At 39.1% G+C, this 26,787-nt stretch overlaps 1 protein-coding gene across 1 annotated transcript; it reads left to right on the forward strand.

Moving 5' to 3' along the window:
* The first annotated feature begins 1,293 nt into the window (after nt 1-1,293).
* Nucleotides 1,294-22,013, forward strand: CAT (catalase). Its single transcript, XM_082000630.1, has 13 exons — nt 1,294-1,563; nt 6,711-6,882; nt 7,900-8,010; nt 9,476-9,606; nt 10,541-10,645; nt 11,686-11,811; nt 13,561-13,752; nt 15,610-15,762; nt 16,927-17,065; nt 19,557-19,687; nt 20,330-20,437; nt 21,049-21,135; nt 21,600-22,013. Exons 1-13 carry the CDS (start codon nt 1,498-1,500, stop codon nt 21,663-21,665), a joined length of 1,587 nt encoding a protein of 528 aa, XP_081856756.1. The 5' UTR covers nt 1,294-1,497; the 3' UTR covers nt 21,666-22,013.
* The last annotated feature ends 4,774 nt before the right edge of the window (nt 22,014-26,787 follow it).

A 26,787-nucleotide genomic window follows, 5' to 3' on the forward strand; every position in this document is an offset into this window, starting at 1 on the left:
CTCTGCTTTGTTGTTGCAATATGTATTCTGTAAAGAACCACACTGGGATTCTTATCAGGAATGATAGGTCTGTAGGGAACAAACCACCACACACACAAAACTTGCTGGCTTAGTCACTTTTATAAATCAGTATTCCTGCAACCACATTTGGGTAATTTCTGGTTTTTTAGACAGGTCTCCTATCTGCTACGATTACCCCCAATCATTTTCATCAGGGAAGAGCTAATAATGGGAAAGACAGAGAGATATATATATTAGTTTTCTAACGTGTATAGATAGTCTTATCCACCTGTCTGTATCCAGGAACCCAATACCACAGTATGTGCCATGAAGTCCATGTCCACAGAATAACTGGTAGATAGAGATCTTCATCGACCTTTCCAAGTGCCAAAGGTCACGTAACCTAATAGTTCAAGATAGATCATTCCTATTGCTAAAAGGTTTTGCCTCAGAAATAGGAAAAACGACTGCCTGTTAACCACTTTCATCACCTGTAGCACATCCTTTAGGCACAAAGCCAGGGGACCTGCCGCAGTGTTATGAATGTTACAGTGCAAGGGACGGGCCTGCAGGATGTAGTGCAGAAAACCGAGCGCACACAGACGGCGCTTTAAGGAGTGGAACCTCAATGGGGAACCTCAATGGCCTAACGGGAGAACTCTATTTCCCTCCTCATTTGTAAGTGTAACCCAGGGAGCTTTCTCATTAATGCAGAAGTGGATTTTTTTAAGGTTACAAATTCAGGCCTCCAAAGAAATACTGTTTAGAATCGGGCGCATATGAATTATGACCAACGTTAGCATGCCTCATTTAACCAGTGCCTCATCTGAGGTATAGATACAAGAATGAACGTTTAACCATACACCTGGTCACTCCAATTTTGCAACTTAAAACATTTTTTCACACTGAAACAAACCCTGCCTCTGAAACCCCCTAAGTGACTGGAGTTCTCACAGTGCCCTCATCCCGCCGTGTCCTAGGCCGCTGAATAACTTCTCCCCAATCGGCAGCTTTAGAAAGTTCCAACACCTCAAAACTGAAAACACACACCAAAAATGAAGTTACTTACACGCCTCCATACTAGCTAATTACACACACTCACACGCGCTGTCAAGGACCGCGCTGCAGCCCCGCGCTTGCCTGCCGCCGAGCCCCGCAGGCTGAGGCGGCGGGCTGCCGCCCGCACGCCCACCGCCTCACGGCACCTGATTGACGCTGCTGTCACCCATTCAGAGCTCGCGCTGCCCGCTGAACGCGGCGCTATTGGCCGAGGAAGTAGCGGGGGGGTGGGTGCAGCGCTGGGTGTAGAAGCAGTAGGTGCGGTAGCTCCCGCTACCTGCTGGTGCTGCAGGGTGCGGCGCAGCGGCGGCTTCCCGCGGGGTGACCTCTCCGGCGCTGCCTCCTCGCTGGTAGCGAGCACGCTCCCGCCGGGCCGCCCCGCGTTTGCATCTCTCCGCGTCGCCCTTCCTGCTTTGAGGGTCGCCTAAAGCTTGCAAAATGGCTGACGGCCGGGACGACGCCTCGGACCAGCTGAAGCAGTGGCGGAGCCAGCGGGGCTCGCAGGTACCCGCCAAGGGCTCCGCGGGGCGGGCGCTGCGAGGCCTGTGGGACGGCGCCCCTCGGCACCCAGCTCTCCGCTGGGTCCGTTCTCCCTCCGGCCTGGCTTTATGGGCGGTAACGGTCCGGCCCGCTGCAGGGGGCGGCGAAGGGACGATGGGCCCGCGGGCGGCGTCGCCCTCCTTACGGGGACCGAGGGGAGCGGGGAAGCCCCGGTGCTGGAGGGCGCGGGGCCCGGGCTGTTCCTCCGGCCTGGCGCCTGGCCGGACGGAAACCAGCTGGGACAGAGCAGGGATCGTCGGGGGGGCGTAGCTCCGTAGCGCGGAGCTTGGTGCCGTGCCCGGGAGGAGCGAAGCACGAAGGGGCCGTTGGCTGCCAGCTTGGCCAGGAGGGACAAGGGCGGTCAGCACCGCGGGCACAGCTGCCGTGTCCACAGCCCCCCATTTTAGGCAGGAATGGGGCTTGCCTGTGCCCCAGCAGACAGGTCCTTGGGCAAAGTTGTTTTTTTGGTTTGTTTTTTTTTTTTTTTTTTTGTCTCGAGTCAGATATTCACGTTTTCAGTTCTGTCTTATCACATTTGACAGAACCCAGGGAAAATGTAACTGGGGAATAGTATAAAAGATAAGGTACGCTCAGCAATATGTGGAGACTTCTTTACCAGGTTGAAGAGGATTGGGGCAGGTGGTTGGTTAAAACCATAAGAACATACAGTCAACAGCCTGGCACTCTTCAGAAGGTGTAGAATATACCCCAAAATATTTGGGTAAATGTAGAAATACTGCAATAGTTGATTTCCCTTCTTCATCAAATCACTGTGACAGTTTCTACTATGTATTTTCCGATGGAAATGTGAATTTGGCATTAAATACTTTTTCTGTTGGTTATACTAAGCAGCAGTCTTACAAGACACAAGTGGATGGTGGTTAAGTCAACTTGATTTTATTTTTTTTCTCCTCCGTTCTAAAAAGTACTGTATGAAAACTACCTTCCAGTGATGAATTGTGACTTCATCATATTCTAGCATGTTTTACAATATTTTAATTTTGTACCCCGAGTAATACTTTTCGTATGGATGTTGGCTTTTCTGTAACGAAGCAGTATTTGAATACAGGTCAAGGTTAATTTGAAGGTTGGGAGGCAACCCAAAGTCTCTGTTGCATAAGAAGTCATGAGACCTTTAGATAGAAAGTAGGGAGGACTAATTAGAATTTTAAAGTGACTTGTGTAAGGTGCAAAGTATCAGTAATGCCTGGAAGTATGTACTTTGATGTATGGTGTTTACAACAGCTGTGACTAAAATTCTCCTGGCTTTGTTTCCCTTCTTTCTGTTACAGCAGGTTAGAGCTGTAATGAAATACCCACGCAGATTTGAAAGTTCTTATCTTTTAAGATTTTGACTGTGTGCGGCTCCCAACTGTATGAAAAGATAGGCATCAAACAAGCCCGAGTCCAAAAGTAGTATGAGAATTCTTAAAAACTACTGGTTTTTTCTCTCCCTTTACACTGATGGAACTTGTTCTGTGTGCCCCGCATAACATTATCCTGAAACTAAAGTGAATATATCTTACCATTTAAAAAAAATAAATAGTGTTTGTACTTCTAATGTGAATGTTAGAAAGAACTTTTCAGAAAGTTTGCCTGCACAAAAGAGACTGTACAACCACAAAGCTGTTAAAATCTTTGATATGTTTATTTTCAAAAAGTTGTGGTTTTAGCTACTACTTCTAGTAGTCTGAAATGTTAGTATTATAGGAAAAGGGGTTTTCAGACAACAATATAGCTTGTTGGTTTGAGAAGGGCTGCATTACCTCTCCAAATTTTATTCTGTTACATGCATAGGTTACAAATAATATGCAAGGTTTTTTCCTACCCTTGAGGTAATCTCACGGAAGTTATTGTAAAGGTATAGGTGAATCAAAAGGACTCAAAAAGTCTCCTGAAGACTAAGGTTTCACTTTTTCTTCTTTTACCAAGCTCTCACAAGGGATTTGTGGAGGAGAAGGTCACAGGTGTTGGTATATGTATTATAGTCCTACCACTGTGTAGTTAAACGTACTGGGCTTCTTAGAATTTATTAAGAACTCCAGGATAAACAGGGCTCTAATTCAACATACCTTTTGTGTTTCTCAGTGGACTGAGTAAAACTTGGTTGCTGCTTCAAGATGGCATAGTTATTAGTGACTTTAAAAAGTCATTGTGTGGATGGGGAAGGGGTCTTAAGAGCTATGGCTCATGTTTAAAAAAAAAAAAAAAAGTTACCAGAATCTAGTCCCCAAGTTTGCTTTTCTTCGAATTATAGTAGTCAGAATTCATAAATGGTGCTGAAGCTGTACACAGGGTTTTTGTGTAGCAGTGCCACAGGTTGCCTTAGAGAAGGGATGAAGTGAAAGTCTCTACGTGTACATAGAACATGTGGGAAGGATGGAAATGTCTGTAATGAATGATAACACCAGGAGGTTGGAGAGGAAAGTGCAGCAGCTTAGGATGTCATTGATAAGATCTGTTCTTTTTCATCACATTACAGCAAGCTTGCCTGTCTTAAATGAGTATGATAGTCATCAATACAAAAACCCTCAATGAATTTACGATTAGAAAAACTTAATACATTGTGTTTTAGTTGTGAGAAACTTGAAAATTTTCATCAGCAAAACTAATGAAGATAAAAAGAATATCGGCAGTGCTGGAAGCTGACTTAAAAAAAAAAATAGTAGTTTTCCCTAAACAAACCCTGAAAAAATTTCTTGGCCGAAGAGTTCAATTAAAAGCGTTGTGATGTGTGAGCATTTTATAGGCTCATCTTGCAGACGGTACCATGTCCTAAGAAAGGGCTTTTCAAAGCGGAGGCTTAGAATGAGTTTTGAGATGGGTTGCCTGTAGCTTTCATGCCTCAGTACAGAAAAATATGTCAGGGTAATGAGCTGATAATATAATTACATTAATTTGTGCTGGGTAATTATCTTGGAAGTAGAATGTTTTAACACTTACTACACTGAATCGGGGAATGGATGAATGAGCTTTTTCCTAAAGTTCCTTGAATATGGCGGTGTCCTTTTAGCTGCTTTAATATATGAAATTAAATTCTAATTTTAAGCATTTCTAAGTTCTAATTCTAAGCATTTGTAATGGCAATGTAAGCAATTTCTAGTTCAAGATGATAGTTAAAACCTAATAAAGCATATATATTTAAGGGTGTGAAATTATATGGAGCCTGTATATTAGGGTATCATTTTAAGAAGCTGGACTCTTAGACTCGGGATGGGAGACCTTCCTGTGCTAACTAGGTGGTTTCTCAAAGTGAGCAGTGAAATAGTTTCCTTTGGCTCATTTAAAGCTGAGCAAAACATAAAGTAGGAAGCATGTGATATAAAAGTAATAGAAAGAATACCAAGAATAGTTCTTCTCTTGCATATTTCCCTTGACAAGTTATAGATAATGTTTTGATTCAAGCAGATGTTCCTTTGACTTACCACTTTAGCTTTATTTAAGGTATTTTAACTTTCCTGTAAATTTTTAACATCATGTTCCTGTTTGTAACAGATTATATATTGTCCTTTTTAAATGTTTGTACAAATTTCAGTGTAGGTTAGGAGTTCGGGCATCCTGAAGGAGTTGACTTTATACTTGTAGCTTTATGCTAATGAATGGGTGAATGAAGAATAAAGAACTTGGCTATCTTTGGAATTCAAGCCAGCTAGAGTAGTGTGTATTGCATATTAGTAAGAACACATTGGAAATGCAGTTATCCTGTCAAATGTCTTTCATGTGGTTATTCACATACCTAAGTTAAACAAAGGTGTATTTAATTCTGCCTTATCCAGAGCTCTGGGTGTAGATGTGAGTAGTTGTTCTTTCCCCTTTCCCCAAGAATATACTCTTGGAAAAAACCTGGAGGCTAGTCCGGTTCAGTATACTCTTCCATGAGATACGGATGGGAATTTTGCTTGTTTACAGTAATTGAAAAACTTAAAGCAGAACTTAAATTGTTGAAAGTTGGAATCCCATAAAGTCGTTGATATAAAAATGGTCTTCTCATCAAGAGTTACTTCTTCCTTCTCTTTACCATCCCTTTTCATTTATGGAACTTTAAAAGAAGGAGAACTACTCAGGAGGGGATGAATGAGTGTATTCTGGTGCATTTCCCGTGGTTCAGGTGCGTGGATGCCACTGGCAGAAGAGGGTAGGATGGTATGGATAGAGAGCCTATATGGATGTATGTCAGTTTAGTGCAACATGTAACTGTGGATTTTTTTTTTTTAAGAAAGTGGAAGTATGCTCAGTTATAGTGCTACATAGTTCCAGCAGGTGTTTCTTGGAGTAGCTGTTTTTTTCAGGTACAGGGTCACTCCTACTGCAGCACTCCTACAGGTGCTGCAGCTTGAAGTAGCCTACAAGAATGGTTAACTTAAGACTTGGTATGGAAGGGAAGAGGATGAATATGCGCTATCTTGGGCAGTTCTCTTAAAGACAGTGATGATGCTAGTAAAAAAAAAATTCTGGTTTGCTGTCCTTTAAACAGGACATTTATTGACAGTAGGGCTTCTTAGGGCTTTTGTTAATCTTAGTCCTTCCATGGTTCAAGAGTCTAGAATGATGATTCCTCAGGTGCTCTTGCTTATGTTATTTTTTATAGCTTTTCCAGACCAACAGTAATCATGGGTACCCCCTATTAGTCTTTATGCTGTGTGACTATAGCTCTGTTCTTACGCCTCCATCCTTGTATTGACATTACCTTCTTCCTTTCCTTGCTCCCTTATTACTCTCCAGCAGCTATTCCTTTTCTAACTCGCTCTTTTCCCATCCTGTCCTATTGAGGTGGGGCGCAAACTGAACCTTAACTCATGTTTTGAGGTTGACACTTCATACTTTCTTGAAGCAAGAGCTTCAAGTAATAAAAAGTAATATTTCTGAACCGTGGAAGACATTCTTGGATTATACATGACTTGAACTTCCCTTCTTAAACAGCTGCAGTCATAGTACTATGATGTAGTTAGATATCTGTATTTTCTGTAACGAGTTCCAGAATCTTACATAACTTAGCTATATACTTGTTAATACATCCTATGACACATAACAGGCATGCATGTTGTGTGGCTTTAAATATAGAGGGTGTTTTAATTTCTGGTGGTGTGATACTGACTGTCTCTTGCTTTCAGAAAGCAGACGTCTTGACCACCGGTGCTGGGAACCCAGTAGGGGATAAGCTTAATATTCTGACCGTAGGACCACATGGACCTCTTCTTGTTCAAGATGTTGTTTTCACTGATGAGATGGCTCATTTTGACAGAGAGAGGATTCCTGAAAGAGTTGTGCATGCAAAAGGAGCAGGTATGATTAAAAACACATACTTTTTCTCTGTGTAGAATTAGACTTTAAAAACTCTTTGAGTAAATGCCTGGATTGTTACAGATAAATTGCATTATATTATCTAGAATTTAGTATTATAGATTGTAATAATTATGTGTCACAACAGTGAGAACAGGAGGTAAGGCCTGCTTTAGAAGAGCTCAATGCCAAAACTTTAAGCACTGAAAAACTGTTTAAAAAGAAAAAAAGAGAGAAAATACAGTTATAGCCCTTAGATTTTTACTGTATTTGCTGTAATCTCTGCTTCTTCTGTTGCTCCATAGTACCCCATTCCTCTGGAAGGGAAGACTTACCTGTCTCTATTTTAACGTCTGTCTGCATGTTATTTGGTAGAGATTCTTTTCTTTGTCATCCGATGTATCTGTCTGCCAAAGGAAGATGATGATGATCTAATACTTGAATTGGTTTAGGTTTTTTAAAAATTTATTTTAAAATTTGTTATTGATCTTAGTAGGGTAGAACTGGCATCTCTGATTTTTGTTATGTATTGCCCTAGAAGAAGAAAATAGGGGACTGAATTTGTAATGTGAATGTACATGGAAAAGACTTCTCTGTGGGGCTGGGAAGAATTTTGTTGCTTCATCCAGCTGACCAAAAATTCTGCAACACAGACCAGGATTAATGAAAGACTTGTCTTGCTCTGAGATAAATATGCAAATCTTGGCAGAAGGGCATCCAAAAAGCTGCTGTGTGTTATTTTGCACAGTAGAAATGTGGTCTGTATTGCTGCTGGGAACGGTTAAGAATCAGTGAAGGCAGGGGGAGTGAGAACCATGCAAATAGTAGTTTGTGTTAAGTAAATTTAATTTTGTGAAAATTGAGTGTCTTAGTGCATAGATATGACCTGTGTTTAAACTGGTGTATTTCCATGCTCGCTTTTGACTTAAAGTTGTGTGTTGGACCACACTGGAATAACAGATATGCTATGAGTGGAAGGAAGGTGTCTAGATCTGATATTTTGAATTTACTTTTCTTCAGGAGCCTTTGGCTATTTTGAAGTCACTCATGATATTACCAAGTATTGTAAGGCAAAAGTGTTTGAACACATTGGAAAAAGAACTCCAATTGCTATACGATTCTCCACTGTCGGTAAGGCTCTAAAGTTATTGTATATCTTCTTAAACGTGTACCATAGTTACACTATGTACAATGTTTGCATTGTGGAGCATTTAATGTACTTAAGGTAGTTTGAAATGCTTTTTGCCAACCAATTCCTCTTCTGTGAATTTAAATGTAAGACCTTAAGCAGCTTTTGCATCTTTCTGCCAGGCTCTCCATAGATACTTTTCCATCTGGAATGTGAGAGAAAGCACAGTCTGAGCTATTTTTATGTTCTGACAGAAAGCTTGCTTTGTTTCTAAGTGGATCACAATCAACTCTTGCATACTGCAGTTTAACACTTGAAAGTTTAGTTAACACTTGAAAGTTAAATACCTATAATCTCTTATGCCGTAGGAATGTTTTGGGGATAAATGCTGTAAAGTAACCACTAGGTAAAGAAGAATAAACAATCTTCCATAAATAAACTTATTTCTATAGAGCTGAATGCATAAACTAGCAAAATCTTATATTGTAGTAGTTGAAACATGCATTATGATCAGTATCTTGTCTGATAGAAAAATGATCTTTCAAGACATATGTGTTACTACTGTATCTGTATTTAAAAGAAAAGAAATCCTAGTGAGGGTTTGGTTCTGGAAGTAGTATTGGAGAGAAAAAAGTAGTCCAACAAGGCTCAAGGAGCTGCTGGTTTTGCCCTACTGGCTTTTCCCTGTGTCACCAAAACTTAGGGAGTCAGGGAATGTTATACAGGGGAGAGATGCGCAGCTGAGTTTGAGCTGCGGATTGTGTGCTGAAGTGGGTTCTTGCATCGTTACCTTTCCTTTCCCTGCTCTGTGAGAACACCTTTCTTCCTAGCTACAGTACTACAATTTTTTTTTTAAAATGAGAGAACATGTCCTTATTATTTCATCATGATGTTTAGCATTAGCTGTTCCTGAATACTTCTGGAACACTCTTGCTCAGGTATTGTGGTAGGCGCTTCTGCTCTGGTATAAAGTTACCCATTGAAAGGGCTGTTTTGGATAAAGCAGGAGGGGACTTAAAAGGGTTGGAACTCTTCTGCAATAAGTATGCTTTTTATTAGGCACGCCATTTAGATTGCTACCTTCCAAATAAGAGCTTTCATACTGGGGTTTGATGTGCAGAAACTAGTGTGGTTTTTGCCGATGCAGCCTTATAATCTGATGTTGTCTCTTGTTAGTGATAATGCAAATTCCACTCTTAATTTATTCAAGTGGATATACTTGTTTTGTTTTTTCTTTTAACTGTGGCCCAAATGCTTGGGGGGGTGTCTGTTCACACTTTGGAAACTTCTAGTGCCTGAAGTATTCTTGAAAATATGCCAGAAATTCCTTGGCTTAGAAAAGACTTAAATTAATAAACCCCACCCTTTTAGGATTTTATGGCATATTCTCAAGTTCTCTGTTTTTATGCTTACGACTTGTATGCATTTCCTGTCATAACGCTCTATATGTTCATGTGTTTCTTCAAGCTGGAGAATCTGGGTCAGCTGATACAGTTCGTGACCCTCGAGGCTTTGCAATGAAATTCTATACAGAAGAGGGTAATTGGGATCTTGTGGGAAATAATACTCCGATCTTCTTTATTCGAGATGCAATGTTGGTGAGTAAGCACAAAAGATGAGGGTACTGTGAAAGAGTCCAAAAGTTCATTCACATCTTGTTCTTGCTTCACTGAGAAGCAAAAGCTATTGTACTGACACACTTAAACTTTGTTGTTTGTTAGATGATCCAAACTTTTTTGACTTGAAAAGGTTTTATTTAAAAATAAAATAAATTTAAGAACTAATGCTTGATTACTTAAGTGGTTTCATACCACAAATAGCACACACATCTAGTTGTGTTTGCTAGTGCACGTGCCACAGCAGAATAGCCAGCAAGTGAGTGCGTTGTCATGTTTTTAACTTCAGATCTGACCTGTTTCACTGGTGTTCAAATTAGCTGTTTTACTCTGCAGACAGTTTCTGAGGCTCTTTGTGGGGGAGGGTTGGAAGAAGATTTTCACTTTAAAAGCTTCTTGCAAATTCCTTTTATTAAATCTGATTTTTTTTTTTTTATTTTAGTATAAGTTTAATGGCACTCTAAGTAGAGGGGCTTTCCTTGAGTGGAGGAGTCCTGCACAGATACTTTATATTATCTCTGTATTCATTTAAGAGTCAGATATTCAGTAAAGTTCAGATATACAAATTTGAAAAGATTTTCCTCTCACTTTATCAGTCACAAACTGAAAACATTCTTCAGCTTTGAACAGCCTGTGTATCCTAATTGTAAATGTTTCACTTTCCCCTAATTTTACTGGTCTGTGAATGAATTTGGTTGCAGGAAGGATATGACAATATTTTTTTTAGTGATCTTACAACTTTGTCTCATCTTTCAGTGTGCTGTTCCTTTCAGTTAAGTGTGTTGAAAAAACTGTTTGTCTTGTCTTTGCTTAGTATACCCCGTATAATTTGGAGGTGTTACAGAACTCTTCCCTTTTTTTCCCCCCCACCCCCCCCCGTCTCCTTTCCTCCGTCCTCCACTTCTGGACAAATTAGTTTCCATCCTTCATCCATAGCCAAAAGAGGAACCCTCAGACTCACTTGAAGGATCCAGACATGGTGTGGGACTTCTGGAGTCTTCGCCCTGAGTCTTTGCATCAAGTAAGTTTCTCCTTTGACTTTATTTTGTATGATTAAGAAAATCATGTTATGACAGTATATGTTTCTAACTCTTTTCCATGTTTTATCTAGAAGCCGAAATAATCTTCTAGGAACAGTAAAGGTGAAAGGCCTACAATAACTTTTAAGGCTATTAGTACATGTGTCTAGCCTTTTTTCTTTTAATGACTCTCTGAAATGGATGTGATTCTTCTGTTTTTGTAATCATATTTTATATAGGGATGAAAGGGAAATTGCTACGTTTTCTAACGTTAGAGCTGTGGAGATACTGATGAACAACAAACTGCTAATGCTAGAATAGTCATGGGATGTAATGTAATCACATACATGGAATGTAATGCTATCACATACAAGTTTGTTTAAAGCTGTATGTTGTGTCACACATTAGATAAACTGCAAAATTACTAATTATTCTGAAATGTATATAAGAATGTTAAGAAAAAGAAAACCTAATATAAAATTAATACACAGTTGCTTTTTTAAAAAAACAAAATGAGTTCATACAGAAGCCTTCCAGCAATTACTGATTGGAAAAAGTACCCACAAGTGTTGTTAGTGATCATAAACCTAAAAAAAAGCAGCATTTTTGAATATGTTTGCATGGTGGTATGTTTACTGCTTGAAGATTTTGAAGTTGTTAAGGGCTTCAGTTTGCAGATTTTTGTCTTTAACTTGGAAAAAAAAAAATGTTATTTGTAACTTAAATTAGCCATCCTTACCTGCCCTATGTTTACAGGGAAATCATAACATTATCACTAGGTTAATGTCTTGTACTTCACTGAATATTTCGTGAGGGCATGAAACTACATGGACATATAACTCACAGTTGTTCTTAGTGCAAAACCAAAGCAGTCTTATTTTGTTAACACTCTTAAAACTTAAAATAGAAATTCCTCAAGGAATTCATACATTAAGATGGCTTCCAGTGATGCAGGTTAATACAATAAACGAAGTTTGTCTCAAATGATCACTTCATCTTTGATCTGGTGAGTCCATTAATGTTGATTGCTCCTTCTCCTTAGGTGTCTTTCTTGTTCAGTGATCGTGGTATTCCTGATGGTTATCGCCATATGAATGGATATGGATCACATACTTTTAAACTGGTTAATGCTAGTGGAAAGGCAGTTTATTGCAAATTCCATGTGAAGGTATTGATATTTTTTCTATTTTCCCAGTTATCTATTGGAAGTATATATCATATTGGATTAAGAAAAACAGTTTAAATAGACTGTGTAAAAATGTTCTGTGACTTTTCAAGTTTAATTCAGAAAAGACTTGTTAGTGCATAGACTCAACCAAAAAGGCGTGGGGGGATTTTTATATCGGTTGCATGCCTTTAACAAATATGACAAGCATCATTGCGCTTGCTGTGACACAGTAGGTATTTACTAGACTGTAAAGACCTTTTCTTTGGGGAACTCTCTCTTGTTATTGAAGAACTCGGTCTGGGTGATGAGCTCTGAGCTCTAGCTCAGCTTACTGTGTTTCAGCCTCATACCACTGGGTTTTTTGGGTGTGAAGCTGTGCAAGAACTTCCTGTCAGATTCCCTTGTCATCATTCAGTGCAGATGCAAGACTCTTCTAGCCCTTTGGAAATGTGTTTTATTCAGTGTGCGCTATGTTCCTGTTTCATGTTCAGGGCTACACAGTAGTTCAGATTCAACAGGTGCTTCTTCAGGTAAAAGTTCTTTCAGTCTGGATGTGGTGGGTTTTGTTCCCGTTTAACATTTGGATATGAGCTGTATTGATCTAGTACTTTTAAGATGGCCTCAGCTCTATACCAAAATATAAAAACTCTGTTTCCAAGAGCTCTGCAGCTGAAGCTCACAGAACCTCACTGAACTTCCATACTTCTGTGAGAAAGCAGTCTCTAGCATCTCCGGGGAGACCTTACTGCAGCCTTCCAGTACTTAAAGGGGGCCTGTAAGAAAGATGGGGACAGACTTTTTAGCAGGGCCTGTAGCAATAGGACAAGGGGTGATGGTTTTAAACTAAAAGAGGGTATATTTAGACTAGATAGAACAAAGAAATTTTTGACAATGAGGGTGGTGAAACACTGGCACAGGTTGCTCAGAGAGGTGGTAGATGCCCCGTCCCTGGACGCATCCCAGGTCAGGTTGGACGGGGCTCTGAGCAACCTGATCTCGCTGAAGATGTCCCTGCTCACTGCAGGGGGGTTGGACTAGATGACCTTTAAAGTTCCCTTCCAACCCGAAGATTCTATCATTCTATCTTGCTTGAAAACAACTTCCCTTCAAAGTTTTGAAGGCCGTACATTTTCTTACATCATTAGACTTCAGTGGAGGCTGGACATCTACCTTTGAAGCAAGACTTTGGAAACCATTATGTTAAACTAAGAGGGATTGTATAGCAGCTTTTAGCCTTCGAGTTATCAAAAACTTACTAAAGTGATATTTTAATTAGCACTAAAGATGTCATGGAAAAAAGGGGGGCAGGGGGAACGGGCAGGAATTGAGATTCATGTAGAATCCAGAACTTCCAGCCCTGAGGGCTGCTGCAACTGTTTTATCATTTTATGTTGGTATGTGATCTGTAGGAAAAGATGGGATGATGGGACAGTAAAGGAGCATTCCATCCTGTAAGGAGGGAGAGGAAACTGCTTTATTTGATGTGCTGTAGGGATCATACCATCAAGTTTGGTGTCTTGTGTTCTGCGGTATAGCATTACATATTTATGTCACTCTTATCAGAGAACTAGTTTTTATCTGGAAGGCAGCTGTTGAATGTAGTATTATTCTGAACTCAAATTATTGAAGATTGAAATGTGGACAGTCACATTCTTAGGTAACAAGTTTTGTTAAACTACATTCTTATTAATGATTTCTGTAATGCTTTCTGCATGTTGTAACTGGTGCTACTGCTTTTATTGCTTTTAGACTGACCAGGGCATCAAAAATCTTTCTGTTGAAGAAGCAGGAAGATTAGCTTCTACTGATCCTGATTATGGAATACGTGATCTTTACAATGCCATTGCCAAGGGGGACTATCCATCATGGTCCTTCTACATTCAAGTTATGACGTTTGAAGAAGCAGAGAAGTTTCCGTTTAATCCTTTTGATTTAACTAAGGTATCTCTGTCACTGTTGTGAATGTTCAATTTCAGCTAGTTTAAGTAAGGTCATGAGATCAAAAAGTAGCAAATGCCAGAACTGAGCTTATCTGTAAAAAAAAAAAAAAAAGTGTAACAGTTTCTATGGAGTAGCACTGTTTTCTTACTAGTCCCTGACAATGAAGTTAGTCTGTCCTTTTTTATTCCTCCCTTCTATTTTTTAAGTCTACTCTTTATTACATGGTCCTGATGAGTCAGAAATTCTGGAGATGAAGTTATATTGATGTTATATCTGATGTTACTCTTCCTCAGTGAAATATGGCTAGGGCTTGATTCCAGGCCTGTAGATTACAACTGCGCTGCATTTCCGAAGGTCATATAGTCACACCCTGAGCTCCACTGGTTTTAGTGTTGTTGATCATGTCGTTTCTAATTGCTGGGCTGATTTTGTCAGTTCTGGGGCCGGTCTTGTTCAATATCTTTATTGATGATCTGGATGAGGGAATTGAGTGCTCCCTCAGTAAGTTTGCAGATGACACCAAGCTGGGTGGGAGTGTTGATCTGCTGGAGGGTAGGAGGGCTCTGCAGAGGGATCTGGACAGGCTGGATCGATGGGCAGAGACCAACTGTATGAGGTTTAATAAGGCCAAGTGCAGGGTCCTGCACTTTGGCCACAACAACCCCATGCAACGCTACAGGCTTGGGGAGGAGTGGCTAGAGAGCAGCCTGGCGGAAAGGGACCTGGGGGTGCTGGTTGACAGCCGGCTGAACATGAGCCGGCAGTGTGCCCAGGTGGCCAAGAAGGCCAACAGCGTCCTGGCCTGTATCAGGAATAGTGTGGCCAGCAGGAGTAGGGAACTGATTGTGCCCCTGTACTCGGCTCTGGTGAGGCCGCACCTTGAATACTGTTTTGGGCCCCTCACTACAAGAAGGATGTTGAAGTGCTGGAGCGTGTCCAGAGAAGGGCAACGAAGCTGGTGAGGGGTCTGGAGCACAAGTCTGATGAGGAGCGGCTGAGGGAACTGGAGAAGAGGAGGCTGAGAGGAGACCTTATCGCTCTCTACAACTACCTGAAAGGGGGTTGTGGCGACGAGGGTGTTGGTCTCTTCTCCCAAGTAACTAGTGAGAGGACAAGAGGAAATGGCCTCAAGTTGCGCCAGGGGAGGTTTAGATTGGATATTAGGAAAAATTTCTTCACTGAGAGGGTGGTCAGGCATTGGAACAGGCTGCCCAGGGAGGTGGTGGAGTCGCCATCCCTGGAAGTGTTCAAAAAACGTGTGGATGTGGCGCTTCAGGACATGGTTTAGGGGACATGGTGGCGCTGGATTGATGATTGGACTTGATGATCTTGAAGGTCCTTTCCAACCTAGTGATTCTGTGATTCTGTGTGATTCTGTGATTTCCAATTGCTGTTCCAAGGAATAGCTTATTGAAAGATACTAAACTTGTATTACGTTTTTTATCCCCCTCTAATATTACTTTCCCAAAATGGCTAAAGACTTTTGAACTTGAAAATACAGGCTAACATGACAAAGAAAAGGCTAGTTAAGCTGGTTGCATCTTGAAGTAGCTGAAAACAATCCTGCTACCTGTTCCACCCATGATACTGCATTCCTAGGCAGTTTTTCAAGTGCCTGTGGGTATTTCTTTTAAGTAGTCAAGTGCTGAGATTATGCTGGGATGATGAAATAAGTTGCATTAGTACTCTATTAATTGCAAAAGAGTTCTTAAAATAAGACATGTTTGTTAGCAAATGTATTTTTTTCAATCAAGACTTAAGTCAGGCAAGTAGCTAGTAGTTAGGCCTAGTAGTTATTTAAGCTGCATAATACTATAATAATGTTGATTTTAATGTATGTGTGTTTATGTCTTCAAGATCTGGCCGCATGGTGACTACCCTCTCATCCCTGTGGGAAAGCTTGTCTTGAACAGGAACCCTGTGAATTACTTCGCAGAGGTAGAACAGATGGCATATGATCCTAGCAACATGCCACCTGGTATTGAACCTAGCCCTGATAAAATGCTGCAGGTAAACTACAATGCCCATAAGATGTTACCTGAAGAGCCTTATGTTTGCTTTGCTGTTTATGAAAGCATTCCTATTCCTGTTTGTCTAGCAGGAGTAAACCTGAAAGATGGAAACCAACTGATTTATCTATTTATTTAATTATTTTTTGGGTGGTGGTTTTTTAATGATCACTATTTGATGTGCTCATCCAAAATTTAAATATAAAAAGAATGGGAAAGAACTGATGGAGCAGAAAATCTAGAATTTAGGGGGCATCTGCAACGACTATCAAAGTTGATGGGGAAATCTATCAGTCTGGCAAGTACAGGATAAAGCCATAGCAGCAATGCATATTTATTCATGCTTTTACAGTTTATCTTAGAATTATAAACTCCTATGAGTGTGAGAGGTGGACTTCAAATGCTCTAAAATACAGCTATAACTAATCCCTGATACAAATTGCAAGACTATCAGATTTCTTACAGGTCAAAATACTTGATTAAGACTGGCTGCAGTAGACTCTACTGTCTGCAGTCATGGATGTTTGCATGTTATACTTTTTCAGATTAAAACCAGATTGTTCTTTCAAATTATAGGCATGGAAACAAGAAGGTACGTTGACAGTTCTAACAGGATAAACTCGTGAACTATCGTGCATTTTGGGGGGGGGTTGTTTTGCCTCTCTTCGCTCCCACAAACTTCATGGTCAGAATCAGTTTTATGCTTGGCATGCAGATGTCACTAGAACTGCTTTAAATTCAGTTCAGTAAATAAATAAGGGACTACCATATTTCAGATGTAATAAATTTGTAAATCTAAGGTTGAAAATAAGTAGGGAAATACTATGTTATTCCTTAGTAATATTTAACACCATTATAGTAATTTTCATCTCTACATGTGTCCATTTTCCTGCTTCAGAATAACTTTTAGCATTCTGAAATTGGTAGGAAGCACCCAAGCTGCATAAATGCAATCTAACCTGCCATTCTTCACTGGCTTTCTGGCAAGGTTAGTTTGTGGCCGAGTGTCACTTTGGACATAATTTGAAGTATGTCAAGAACATGTATGCAAAGGAGAGAGTCTTCTACCTTTTACTAGTTAATGTGTAGTGCTTTGAATTGGCATATACCACTTAAGTGGTCTCTCTCAGCAAGTGGTAGTGAAAGTTTGTGATAAATCTTGTAGGGTCGTCTTTTTTCGTATCCTGACACTCATAGACACCGTCTGGGACCTAACTATCTACAAATTCCTGTGAACTGCCCCTTCAGAACTCGTGTGGCCAATTACCAGAGAGATGGACCGATGTGTGTTTCTGACAACCAAGGTAGTCATGAAAATATATTTAAATATAATGATACTTATGCATGTACTGCAGAATTCTTTTCCGTTCACAGGGGATTTAAGGTACTTGCTAAACAGATCACTTTATGGGATATTATTAACTTCTTATACCGTGAGAAATGCTACTTTTTCTCCTCAAGTGTTCAGGGTCTCTTGTGACTTTCCCTGAACTCAAGCTTATTACTGTACAACTTCCTGAGCTTCAGACTTCCCAATCTGTCTGGTTTTTTTTCCCTCTTACGTGAAAACTGTTCCTTACCTCTCATAATCTTTGTCAACCTTCTTGTGCCTCTGATATTACTAGGTCCTTTTTGAGATTAGTTGGCCTCACCTGCAGTTCTTACAAAGCCACATATGCCCTTTTCTGTAGAGTGCCCTAAATTTGTCCATGTGCCATTCCTAATAGTCTCTTTAACTCGGTGCTCACTAGCAATCAAAGTAATTTACCTCAAACTATTCCAAATGAATGTAAGATCTATTTTGTGATAGGTAGTGACATATCTTAGAACCCATGGTTGTGCATGTATAAAGTTGCATGCATTTCTGTCCCCCATGTGAATTGCATGGCAAATAAAATTGTTTTCAAAAAATTCACTGTTTTGGTATTGTGAAGTCATGTGTCAGTATAAATAGCCAGCTTTGATTTTGACTACGTTAAAGTTTGCAAGAGGCTAAGCTGTCAGTTTATTATTTGCTCCCTTTTCAGGTAACATAATGAATGTGTTGAATAGTCCTCATGCAGATCCTTGAGGAGGGTCTACCTGATTAATTCTTCTCACTACAAAAAGTGACCTTTTATTCCTGTATCCTATGTTCTTGATATGCTGCTAGTTGACAAGATCGTGACTTTTACCCTGTTATCTCCTGTTTAAGGGATCTTGTTGAAAGCATTCTTAAATCTGAATATATTGTAGTGCCTTCATTGCTTTTATTTGTCTATCCAGTTTGTCTCTTGTCAGTCTTGTACAAGTGTTGAGAATGAAAACTTCACTGTAAAACATAAGCACGCTTGTGTAGATTGCAGAATGCATTCTCTGTCTTTTTTTAAGACTTTAAAAGCAGCACGTGGATGTTCTTTATACAGCTTCAGCCTTGTGTAAAGTAGTTGATCGTCTCTTAACTATAAGTGTTTTTCTATTCTATGTATGTAATTTTTACTTGCTACAAATAGACTGTCTTTTTTTAATTTTGTAAACAATGAGAGGGGGGTAAAGGGAGGCTTTCTTCTTGGTTCCTGAAAAGTAGAATATTTGTCATGTTTACATAGTTGTTTAGAATGGGTGTATATCTCTTCTGTTAACCTAGGAAAGGAGGCTTTGTTTGGGTGTTCGAACAGGGAGTGGGGAGTTTAGAAGTGTTAAAAACAAGTGAAACTTAAGATTTGTTTAAAAACTTTAAAGTAGGCCTTTAAGAGAAAGGGAGTTTCAGGAGAACACCCTCAGTCAAATGAATTCAGTACTGTCCCTAGTTTATGTTCCTTTAAAGACTTCTAGACACATGCTTGTTAAAGGGGTGTAAATTTAAAAAGTTATGAATTATTTAAAATGAAGAAATATGCCAGAGAAATGGTTTTGCAGAAGTCAGTTACCTCTTCGTTTCTACTTCTAAGGAAAAATCTATTATAAAAATAATAGAGATGGCCTAAATGTCTTTGAGAAATCTGTATTGGCCTTTCTTAAGTTTAAAGACTGGCTTTCATACACTAGTCCAATTTGTTAAACTGCTTTGCTTTCTGATTTCCCATGAGACTGGGAAAGGCAAGGGTGTAAATGGCAAGACTAGAGCTTTAACTTCACCTCTATTCAACAGGTTATGTTCTGTCAGCCTTTGCCCTATGGTGACTGTTTTATACCTGAAAGTAAACAAGGGTATACCTAAGCTATGCCTCGTGCCAAAAAAATTGTATTCCTCTGGGCTATGAATTCTAATACTAAGGGAGGAGAGGGAAATACTTGGAAAACGAACTTGGGAACAGCTGTTCCTGTCCAAGAACAGATAATAAGTTTATTTTTATGCAGTTCTATAAGTTCATTGTATTTAGAATAAGCTCCCTACATAGTTAAGATTAGTAGTACTACAAATATGCAGATAAAAGTGTTTAGGTTTTTTATGCTGCCTTGGACTAAAACTTTGAACAACTTCCATGACTTTGTCTATTAAAATTCTCTGAGCAATGTTGTTGAGAGTGGCCAGACCTCCTTATTTCTAAAACAAATCAATTTTTACCCCAAAAACCTACTGAAATTCTGTTTGTAGGAAATGCTAAGTACTGGCTTGAAGGCACAGCTCCTGATGCTGAGCTGTATGTTGACAGAAAAATGCTGACAACTGTTTTTAATAAAGTGAATCGTAACTGGGTAACTGATTTAGGTTCTTCTAGGCAAAGAACATTTTCTGTCCTCTGACCTAATCTGAGAGCTGGCATCTGATTGGTTTGGGTTCATTTTGGGCTGGGGGCTATTGCTTTTTTTCAGGTGGTGCCCCAAACTATTATCCAAATAGTTTTACTGGTCCAGAAGACCAGCCCGTGGTAAAGGAGAGCCGTGTGTCCGTTTCGGGAGATGTGCAGCGCTTCAATAGTGCAAATGAAGATAATGTGACTCAGGTATGATGTATGAAAAGATTTTATATTGCTCATTAAGTAGGATGAGATTATAGGGTGAGTCTAGAGAATATCAACTAGAATGATTCAAACATGGCTTCTCTCTGAAGTATCTGGCCTAACATAAAGCTTAGCTGTCATAAGAGCTTAGAAGATCTCAGTACAGCTTAATTTCATGAATAACTGAATTTTTGCTGACAGGACAGTTAGTGGATTCTCATAGACCTTTGCCATCCATATTCTGGGCATGGATATCTAGAGGTTGTGACTTTGTCTTCTTGCGATTGGTGTCTGCAGATACCAAAGCTAGAGTATTCATGTAATGTCATGATCATCAATTCCTGAATTGGACCCCAGCAGGAATATTTGTTTCCATTAATTCAATAAAGCAACAGTTATTTCAAGCTAGATGTAGAAAGAGTTGTTAGCAGGTTTGCCAAAAAAAAAAACCACCAACCACAAATTTTGGTTGCCTTTTGAGTTTAAGTATTTTGAGTATTTTAAGTGTTGCCTGACTACTAAGTGAAAGCTATTCTTTTTCAGTAATAATGACTCCTAAAAGTCTAGAAAGTATTATTGGCTGCTGCAGGTATAATGACTTGCTTTTGGGAATTTCAAAATAAAACTTTTGTTTCCAATCGTAAGGTGCGAGAATTCTATACCAAAGTGCTGAAGGAGGATGAACGCCAAAGGCTGTGTAAAAATATTGCTGATCATCTTAAAGATGCGCAACTCTTCATTCAGAAGAGAGCTGTAAGTGGCCTATTTGTTTTTTAGCCTTTGCTCTTTATTCCAGGTGTTCTTGCAGACTAGTAACTCTGTTAAAATGGCGACATGCTTGTGGAAAGGAGGATCAGGATCCTTCTCTGAGAAAGCAACTTCTAGTTTTTTCTTACGCAGGAATTATCAATACAGAACACTTAAATATGGACATTTTTACATTTTTACAAATAACATAAAACATGTTAAAGTACCTTTTTATTGATGGGAAGAATGGGATTGATGTTGAATGTCAAGGATGTCGTCATGTGTTTAGCTCGGTGTTTCAAACATCAGGTGACTGTCGGCGTAACCTTTTGCTCTAAACAAGGAAAAGGCAGTGAGGGTCAAGGAGGGATCAGATCTTTATTTTTCCCAGTGGAACTTTGTTTAAATCGGGAAAGAGCTTTATATGAGTGTTTGAAAATGTTCATAGCTCCTTTCTGGCTGGTCAGAATTAAACTCTTGGGGAAAAAGTTTTCATCCTCTTCTTCCTTATGATATGTACTGCTTGTAGGCCACAGAGCAGAAGATGTGTTAAATAATACATTTGAAGCGGAGGAAAAAAATTCTTGTTGCCTTTTCGGTTCTGTCTTCCTGTTTAGGTGAAAAACTTCACTGATGTTCATCCTGACTATGGTGCCCGTATTCAGGCTTTGCTGGACAAATACAATGCTGACAGTGGGAAAAAGGTATGCTAATGATTTCTGTAGTAGAATTTTGAGTAGCTGTGAATTATCTTAGCTTCTTTTGTAAATCCAACAAAGTGAGATATTTGATTCCCACTTGGTTTAAATGGGAGAAGTCAGAGCATGTAGAATTACAAAATGAGGAAACCACTCTTAATTACATCTGCTTACATGTTGATTAGCCAGTAATGTACAGCTACTTTGTTTCAGTTGGGTTTTTGTAAGGCTTCTGGAAGGTAACTGTACATGATATGCAATGTGTTCAGGTTGATTCTTCAGACCAAGTGATTACCCACTCTTTATGATAGTAATGAGGTATTTCCCCAAGCCTTTGCTGGGCTCAGTGCCTGCTACATAGAATAACAAAATTGTTGCTTCAAGTACCTTTTTTTTTTTTTTCATCCTGAAGTTCCCCTGACTACTTTTAATGGAACTTGCTCTGAATATTTCTTTTGTATTATTTTTAGGATGTAATTAGGACATATACACAGTCCACATCTCGTGTGTCTGCCAAAGAAAGATCCAACTTGTAAAGTGTGCTGCAGAGAATTACTCTGAATTTTGCATCCTTATAACTGCAGGACAACCTGTTGAAGGTGTTAATGAATGTAGCAGACTTCCGCACAAATATAGAAGTGTTTTTACAGGCTTGATTTATTAAGCTTCCAAGTGCCTGTATCTGTCTTGGAAACTAGGTAACACAAGCTAACAATCCTAGTGCCTTTCAACACTAGTGCTTTACTGCTTATAATCAACATATAGTGTTTTTAAGGAAATTCATGATGAAAAATTGTCTTCATTTCTAAATTTATGTTTGCTTCTAATCAAAATACTGTTTGTTTTTTCTTGTAAAACTTTCCTGGCTAAATCACACAATAGGACTTCTATAATGATACTGTGATTATCCTTATGGATAAACTCATTCATGTTAAAAAGTTGATGATGCTCAATATTTCTAATAAAATAGTTATCTGTCCATATTTATAGACACTTCCTTTTAATTTCATTTTTGGCCTTCCAGAAGTACAATGATATGCAGTAGTTAGAGTAGAATGTTGGTTATGTCTCATTCCTTATGATCAAAATGAAGCTAACTGGAAAGTTTAATCTCAATATATGTAAATTTTATGCCCAATACATGTTTTAAGATAATCTTTGCTTACTAATGCTAGGCTGGGATATAACTGACCTAAGGGAGATAGGAAAGGATATTTTCTTATTACGTACACTTTACAACTAAATTGATTACATTTTACAGCCCTTTGGGGGGGGGGAATTGTTCTTTTTAATCTGGGAGAATTTAAATGGAAAAAATTACATTTTTCCAACTGTCTGAGAAATTAACCTCCAAATGCATGGGTATTTTTTTTTTCTTGGCCAAATTCAAGTTCAAGCACTTTCAAAACTATTCCCGATAGTTCCTGAAACTTTGTTCTTTTACTGCCATAATCCAATATTGCTATCTGTTGATCGAGACACAGCTAGTTTTCAGAATTAGACTTGAATGGCAGTGGCATGTTTATATGAACGTGGGTATCTATAACTATATCTATGTAAAAAACCCTGATTTTAGGCATGTTGTAACGTTGCCTAGTATTTGCAATTTAGTTAAGTCAGTGCAAAAGATTTTGGAACCCTGTGGAACGAAAAATTTTTCCTACTATTTTTCCTTAGATTCAAAGGAGTTTCTTTACTTAGTAGTATTTTTGTCTTCAGTCTTGGAGTATAATCTTTAATCATGTCTTACTAATTGGCACAAAATGAAACTCTTTATATTTGAGAACTTACAGCAGTAGTTAAATGATAATTACGGAATTTCTGGGCACTACCTTGGTTGAATCAGAGTAGTGGTTGCCTAAGAAAGCACGTTGTCAGCATTTGAATGCTTTACTATACAAGCAGACAACAAAACCAAGGCTTAAACTACTGTTTTATAAGGGCCAAAATCCCACCTAGTATTTTTCCATAGATAATTATTTGGAAAGTGTTACCCAGTTATAGGGTAACTAGTGTCCAAGCTGACTGTTGGAGTTTTGATTTGGGGGGGGGGAGGCGGAATCTGTCATACCTGTTGCACTTTGAAGTTAGTCCTAACAGACCAAAAGTGTTTCAGGCGTGTGCTCAGTAGGATCAGGCAATTCATCATGCATCTAAAGTCCTGGCATGTTATAATAAGTACTCTGCCTGTGAATTCTTTCTTTTCCCTTGCCAAAGAGAAAGATCAATGTATATGTGTAATTAGTCCAGATCCTAGTTGCACAGCATTACCCTTCGTTTAAAATATTTGCTTTCCTTGTTTGCCCGTTGGCACTGCCTCCTCAGCATTTGGGTAGGAAAAAGCATGCGTGGTGATACAAAGGATTTCAGAGCCCAGCTACTAGCTCTTAACTCAGGCAAATGTTACATAAATTTCAAATCATAGCAGTTTTTTTTTCAATATTCAGTGCATTTGTGGGTCTGTCTTGAATTGTATTTTGGATAGGAGTACTTACTGATTTTGGCATTTAAGTGTGAATTGGCATTCTAAGAAGTGATGGCAGATACATAAAGAAGAGTAGAATACTAAGTGCTGTTCCATTAAATTGTGGAAAGCTGCTACTTCTCCAACTCAAATATTTATCTACTAACATATTGCGGAAAAATTAGCTGTGATATAGATGCAGTAAAATAATATAAACTGGTAGCCTACTCTTATTCTGGAATTCAGTTGGATTTTTACCTGATCAGGCAGGTGGGAGCTGAAAGAGCTACATGAATGGGCAGGGATAGTTCTTGCTGGAACATAGAATCCTAATGAGTTTTGGAAAAGAATAAGCAAGGCTTGCTTAATCTTTAATTTTGGCTGTGTCTGTTAAATGAAATATATTGTCATCTTTTATTTCTGAAATAAAACTGAATTTAAAAAATCTCTTGGCAATACGTTGTCTATTTTCTGTGAGAATGTTTTCAAATAGTTTATTTTCATCTAGGAACTTCATAACTTTCATAACTTCATCTTTTCTTTTTCTTTTTTTTTTTTTTTGGAGATCATGCAGAAGCTGTTGAAGTTCTGGGTAACTGGTATCTCTTTCAGAACTTACTTATTTGGCCTGCACAGGCCCTGACTACCAACAAAAGTCTTGGACTCAAGCATCATGCTTGGAATTCATGTGTAGGGGCCAAGCACTAAATTCTGCTCTGCTCTGATACGGGAAATTACTTTTTAGGAACCTTGTCTTCAATTTCCTAAGCGTTCAGAAAAGGGAATTCCGCTCACGTCTGTGGTACAGCAGTGCCTACGATTGTGTGCACTGTATGAACAGGGAAAAGCTACTGTCCCGCTTTCCCGTGGGTTTTGTTGATGATGCCTTCTTAAGCCTCTGTATTCTGACGAACTTTTTGTTATTTTTGATCTAAAAACTTGGTGGCAATTTACAGAATTGTCAGGAAGTTAATGTAGTTTTTCATCACAGTTCACTCACATTTTAGTGTAGGACAGTTCTTAACAGTTTAACAGAGAATGTAGAGTTGAAATATAACACTTGAAGTGCCTCACATCTACCATAGAGCCTTTCAAAAAGCTGTTGGTAACAGAGATTTATTCTACCATCTATATTACTCAGATGTCTAGTTCTGCTTTTCTTATTGCAGTTAGTTGTTTGTTTTGTTTTTTTTCCCTAAGTCCTTACTTCTTATTTCACAGGTGAGAAACTGTGTGCCTCATGCCTCATTGTACAATGTAGGGTAACCTTTACAAAACTTGATAAATACAGCTACTGACCACGTGGTGGAAAGGGCACTGTGACATGAGCTTGTGGAGGTTTTAGTAGAGTGTTCAACATGGACAGCTATTTTATTAACTTTGTCCAGGAGGCCTTTATCTGACCATGCCCATAAATGATTATCACTAATAAATTCCACTGTAATTTATACTAGTTTAGAGTAGAGGTTAGGCTAAAATTCGTTTGGTGTCAAGTCAGACAAGAAAATCAAGCACTAGGGAATGAGGATGAGAGAGGAAAACGTCTTGTGCAGTAATGTTGAGAAGACATAGAACGGGCTAGGTAGGTAGCACATACCTTCGGCAGCTACCTTTGTTTTGAAAACTCGCAATTTCAGTGTAGCTATACTTAAAAGACTGACCTGTGTTCTGTGCTGCTAAACTGACCATGACAAGTAGTATACAGTAAAACATGGCTTTCTCAAAAGGCACTGTGAAGGTTAGGCAACGCTGGAAGAAAAATAATGCTATTTCTTCAAATAAACAAGATGATAAATCCCTTTGTTCTTACAGTAAGTAGCTGTAAAAAGACTGTTTACGTGACATGAAACAATTTCACTTGTGTTTTGACTTTGTGTTCTGCTCAAGTAAAAGCAAATATTCCTTTGACAGGCTGTTGCAATGCAGTTTTCAGTTATGTAAACGAGAATTGCTCAACATTTTCCTGTTACTGTTTTATTTTAGATGCACATCTGTAACTGGAATTGGGAATGAATTTGAAACTTGCGTTTTGGAAATTACAGCTTTTCCAGGAATATCTCTCTTTCCATGGGCCCTTCCCCTTTATTCCTATTTTTTCCTATTACTCCTGTTTTCCTTTTTCCAAAACGTTTGGACTTGAGTAGCCAAAAAACATGAGCAGATTCCAGAATCCCAGTAGACATTTGCTGAGGTGGGCTGTGCCAGGAGATGAGTAAGTGTATGGAATTGCTAAATCTTCTCCAGAGAAGAAGGGTGAGGTATGTTTGGATCAGATAGTTACTGCTTTAAGTATGTTGGAAAAAGTAAGCCCGGAATTCCTTTCTTGAACCCAGCTAGCTCATTGCCTGGTGAAAGCCATTGACAGAAATTGTCTACTAAGCAGTCTGTAGGTGTCCATGACTTTCAGTGTCTGTTAAATCGTGATGATTTGCCACATAACATTATACACCTGTTACTCGGCTTGGAAGAAATGGCTGTTCGTTCTCCATTTGGAGACCTGATACATGAATTCTCAGATAAACAGGCGTGGGAGTCAACGTTTTCTCACAAAATTGTATCAGAAGAGTGGTTCCTCACCTAATACCACAGGAGGAGGTGGTTGTGGTCCATGAAGGTTCAAGCCTGTCTTAAGCCCGAGGACCCACATTTCATATGTGAGTGCTTGAGTATATTTTTAGTTGGAGCTTCATTAATCTTTCTTTTTAAACAGTTTCATTTCTATCTGTGAGTTAAATGTTAATTGGGTGAGAAGAAATGTGAAGGAATGTCTGCTTTCTTACCAAGTTAAAGTTGTGGGCGTGAGTTCATGATGCTAAGTTAGTAACTGTATTGATCAGCACTGCAAATGGTGTAGTAGATGTACACTGGGGATGAACTTTACAGTACCTACCTGTTTTAGAAGTTGCTATGGTTCAAAGTAAGTACCAGGCTTCAAGATTAATATTAGTTTTGAGACCTTAAATAGCCATAAGGAAACTTTCCTTAAAGATGCATATAGCTTGGGACTTCACTGGTAGGTTGGGCTTTCTTAAAAAATGTGTTTTTAGCTGTGTTAAGAGCTCCTTTTAATTAACATCACAGATGGGAATTTCAAATAATGTCTGAACACTGTTATGAAAAACACGTTCATTGTGTCACAACAGGGCTTTATAGACTACTTTGCCTGGATGCTGAGAGGAAAAAAGACACCATAG

The sequence above is a fragment of the Phaethon aethereus genome (assembly GCF_964289735.1).
Source record: "Phaethon aethereus genome assembly, chromosome: 5".
NCBI lineage: Eukaryota > Metazoa > Chordata > Aves > Phaethontiformes > Phaethontidae > Phaethon > Phaethon aethereus.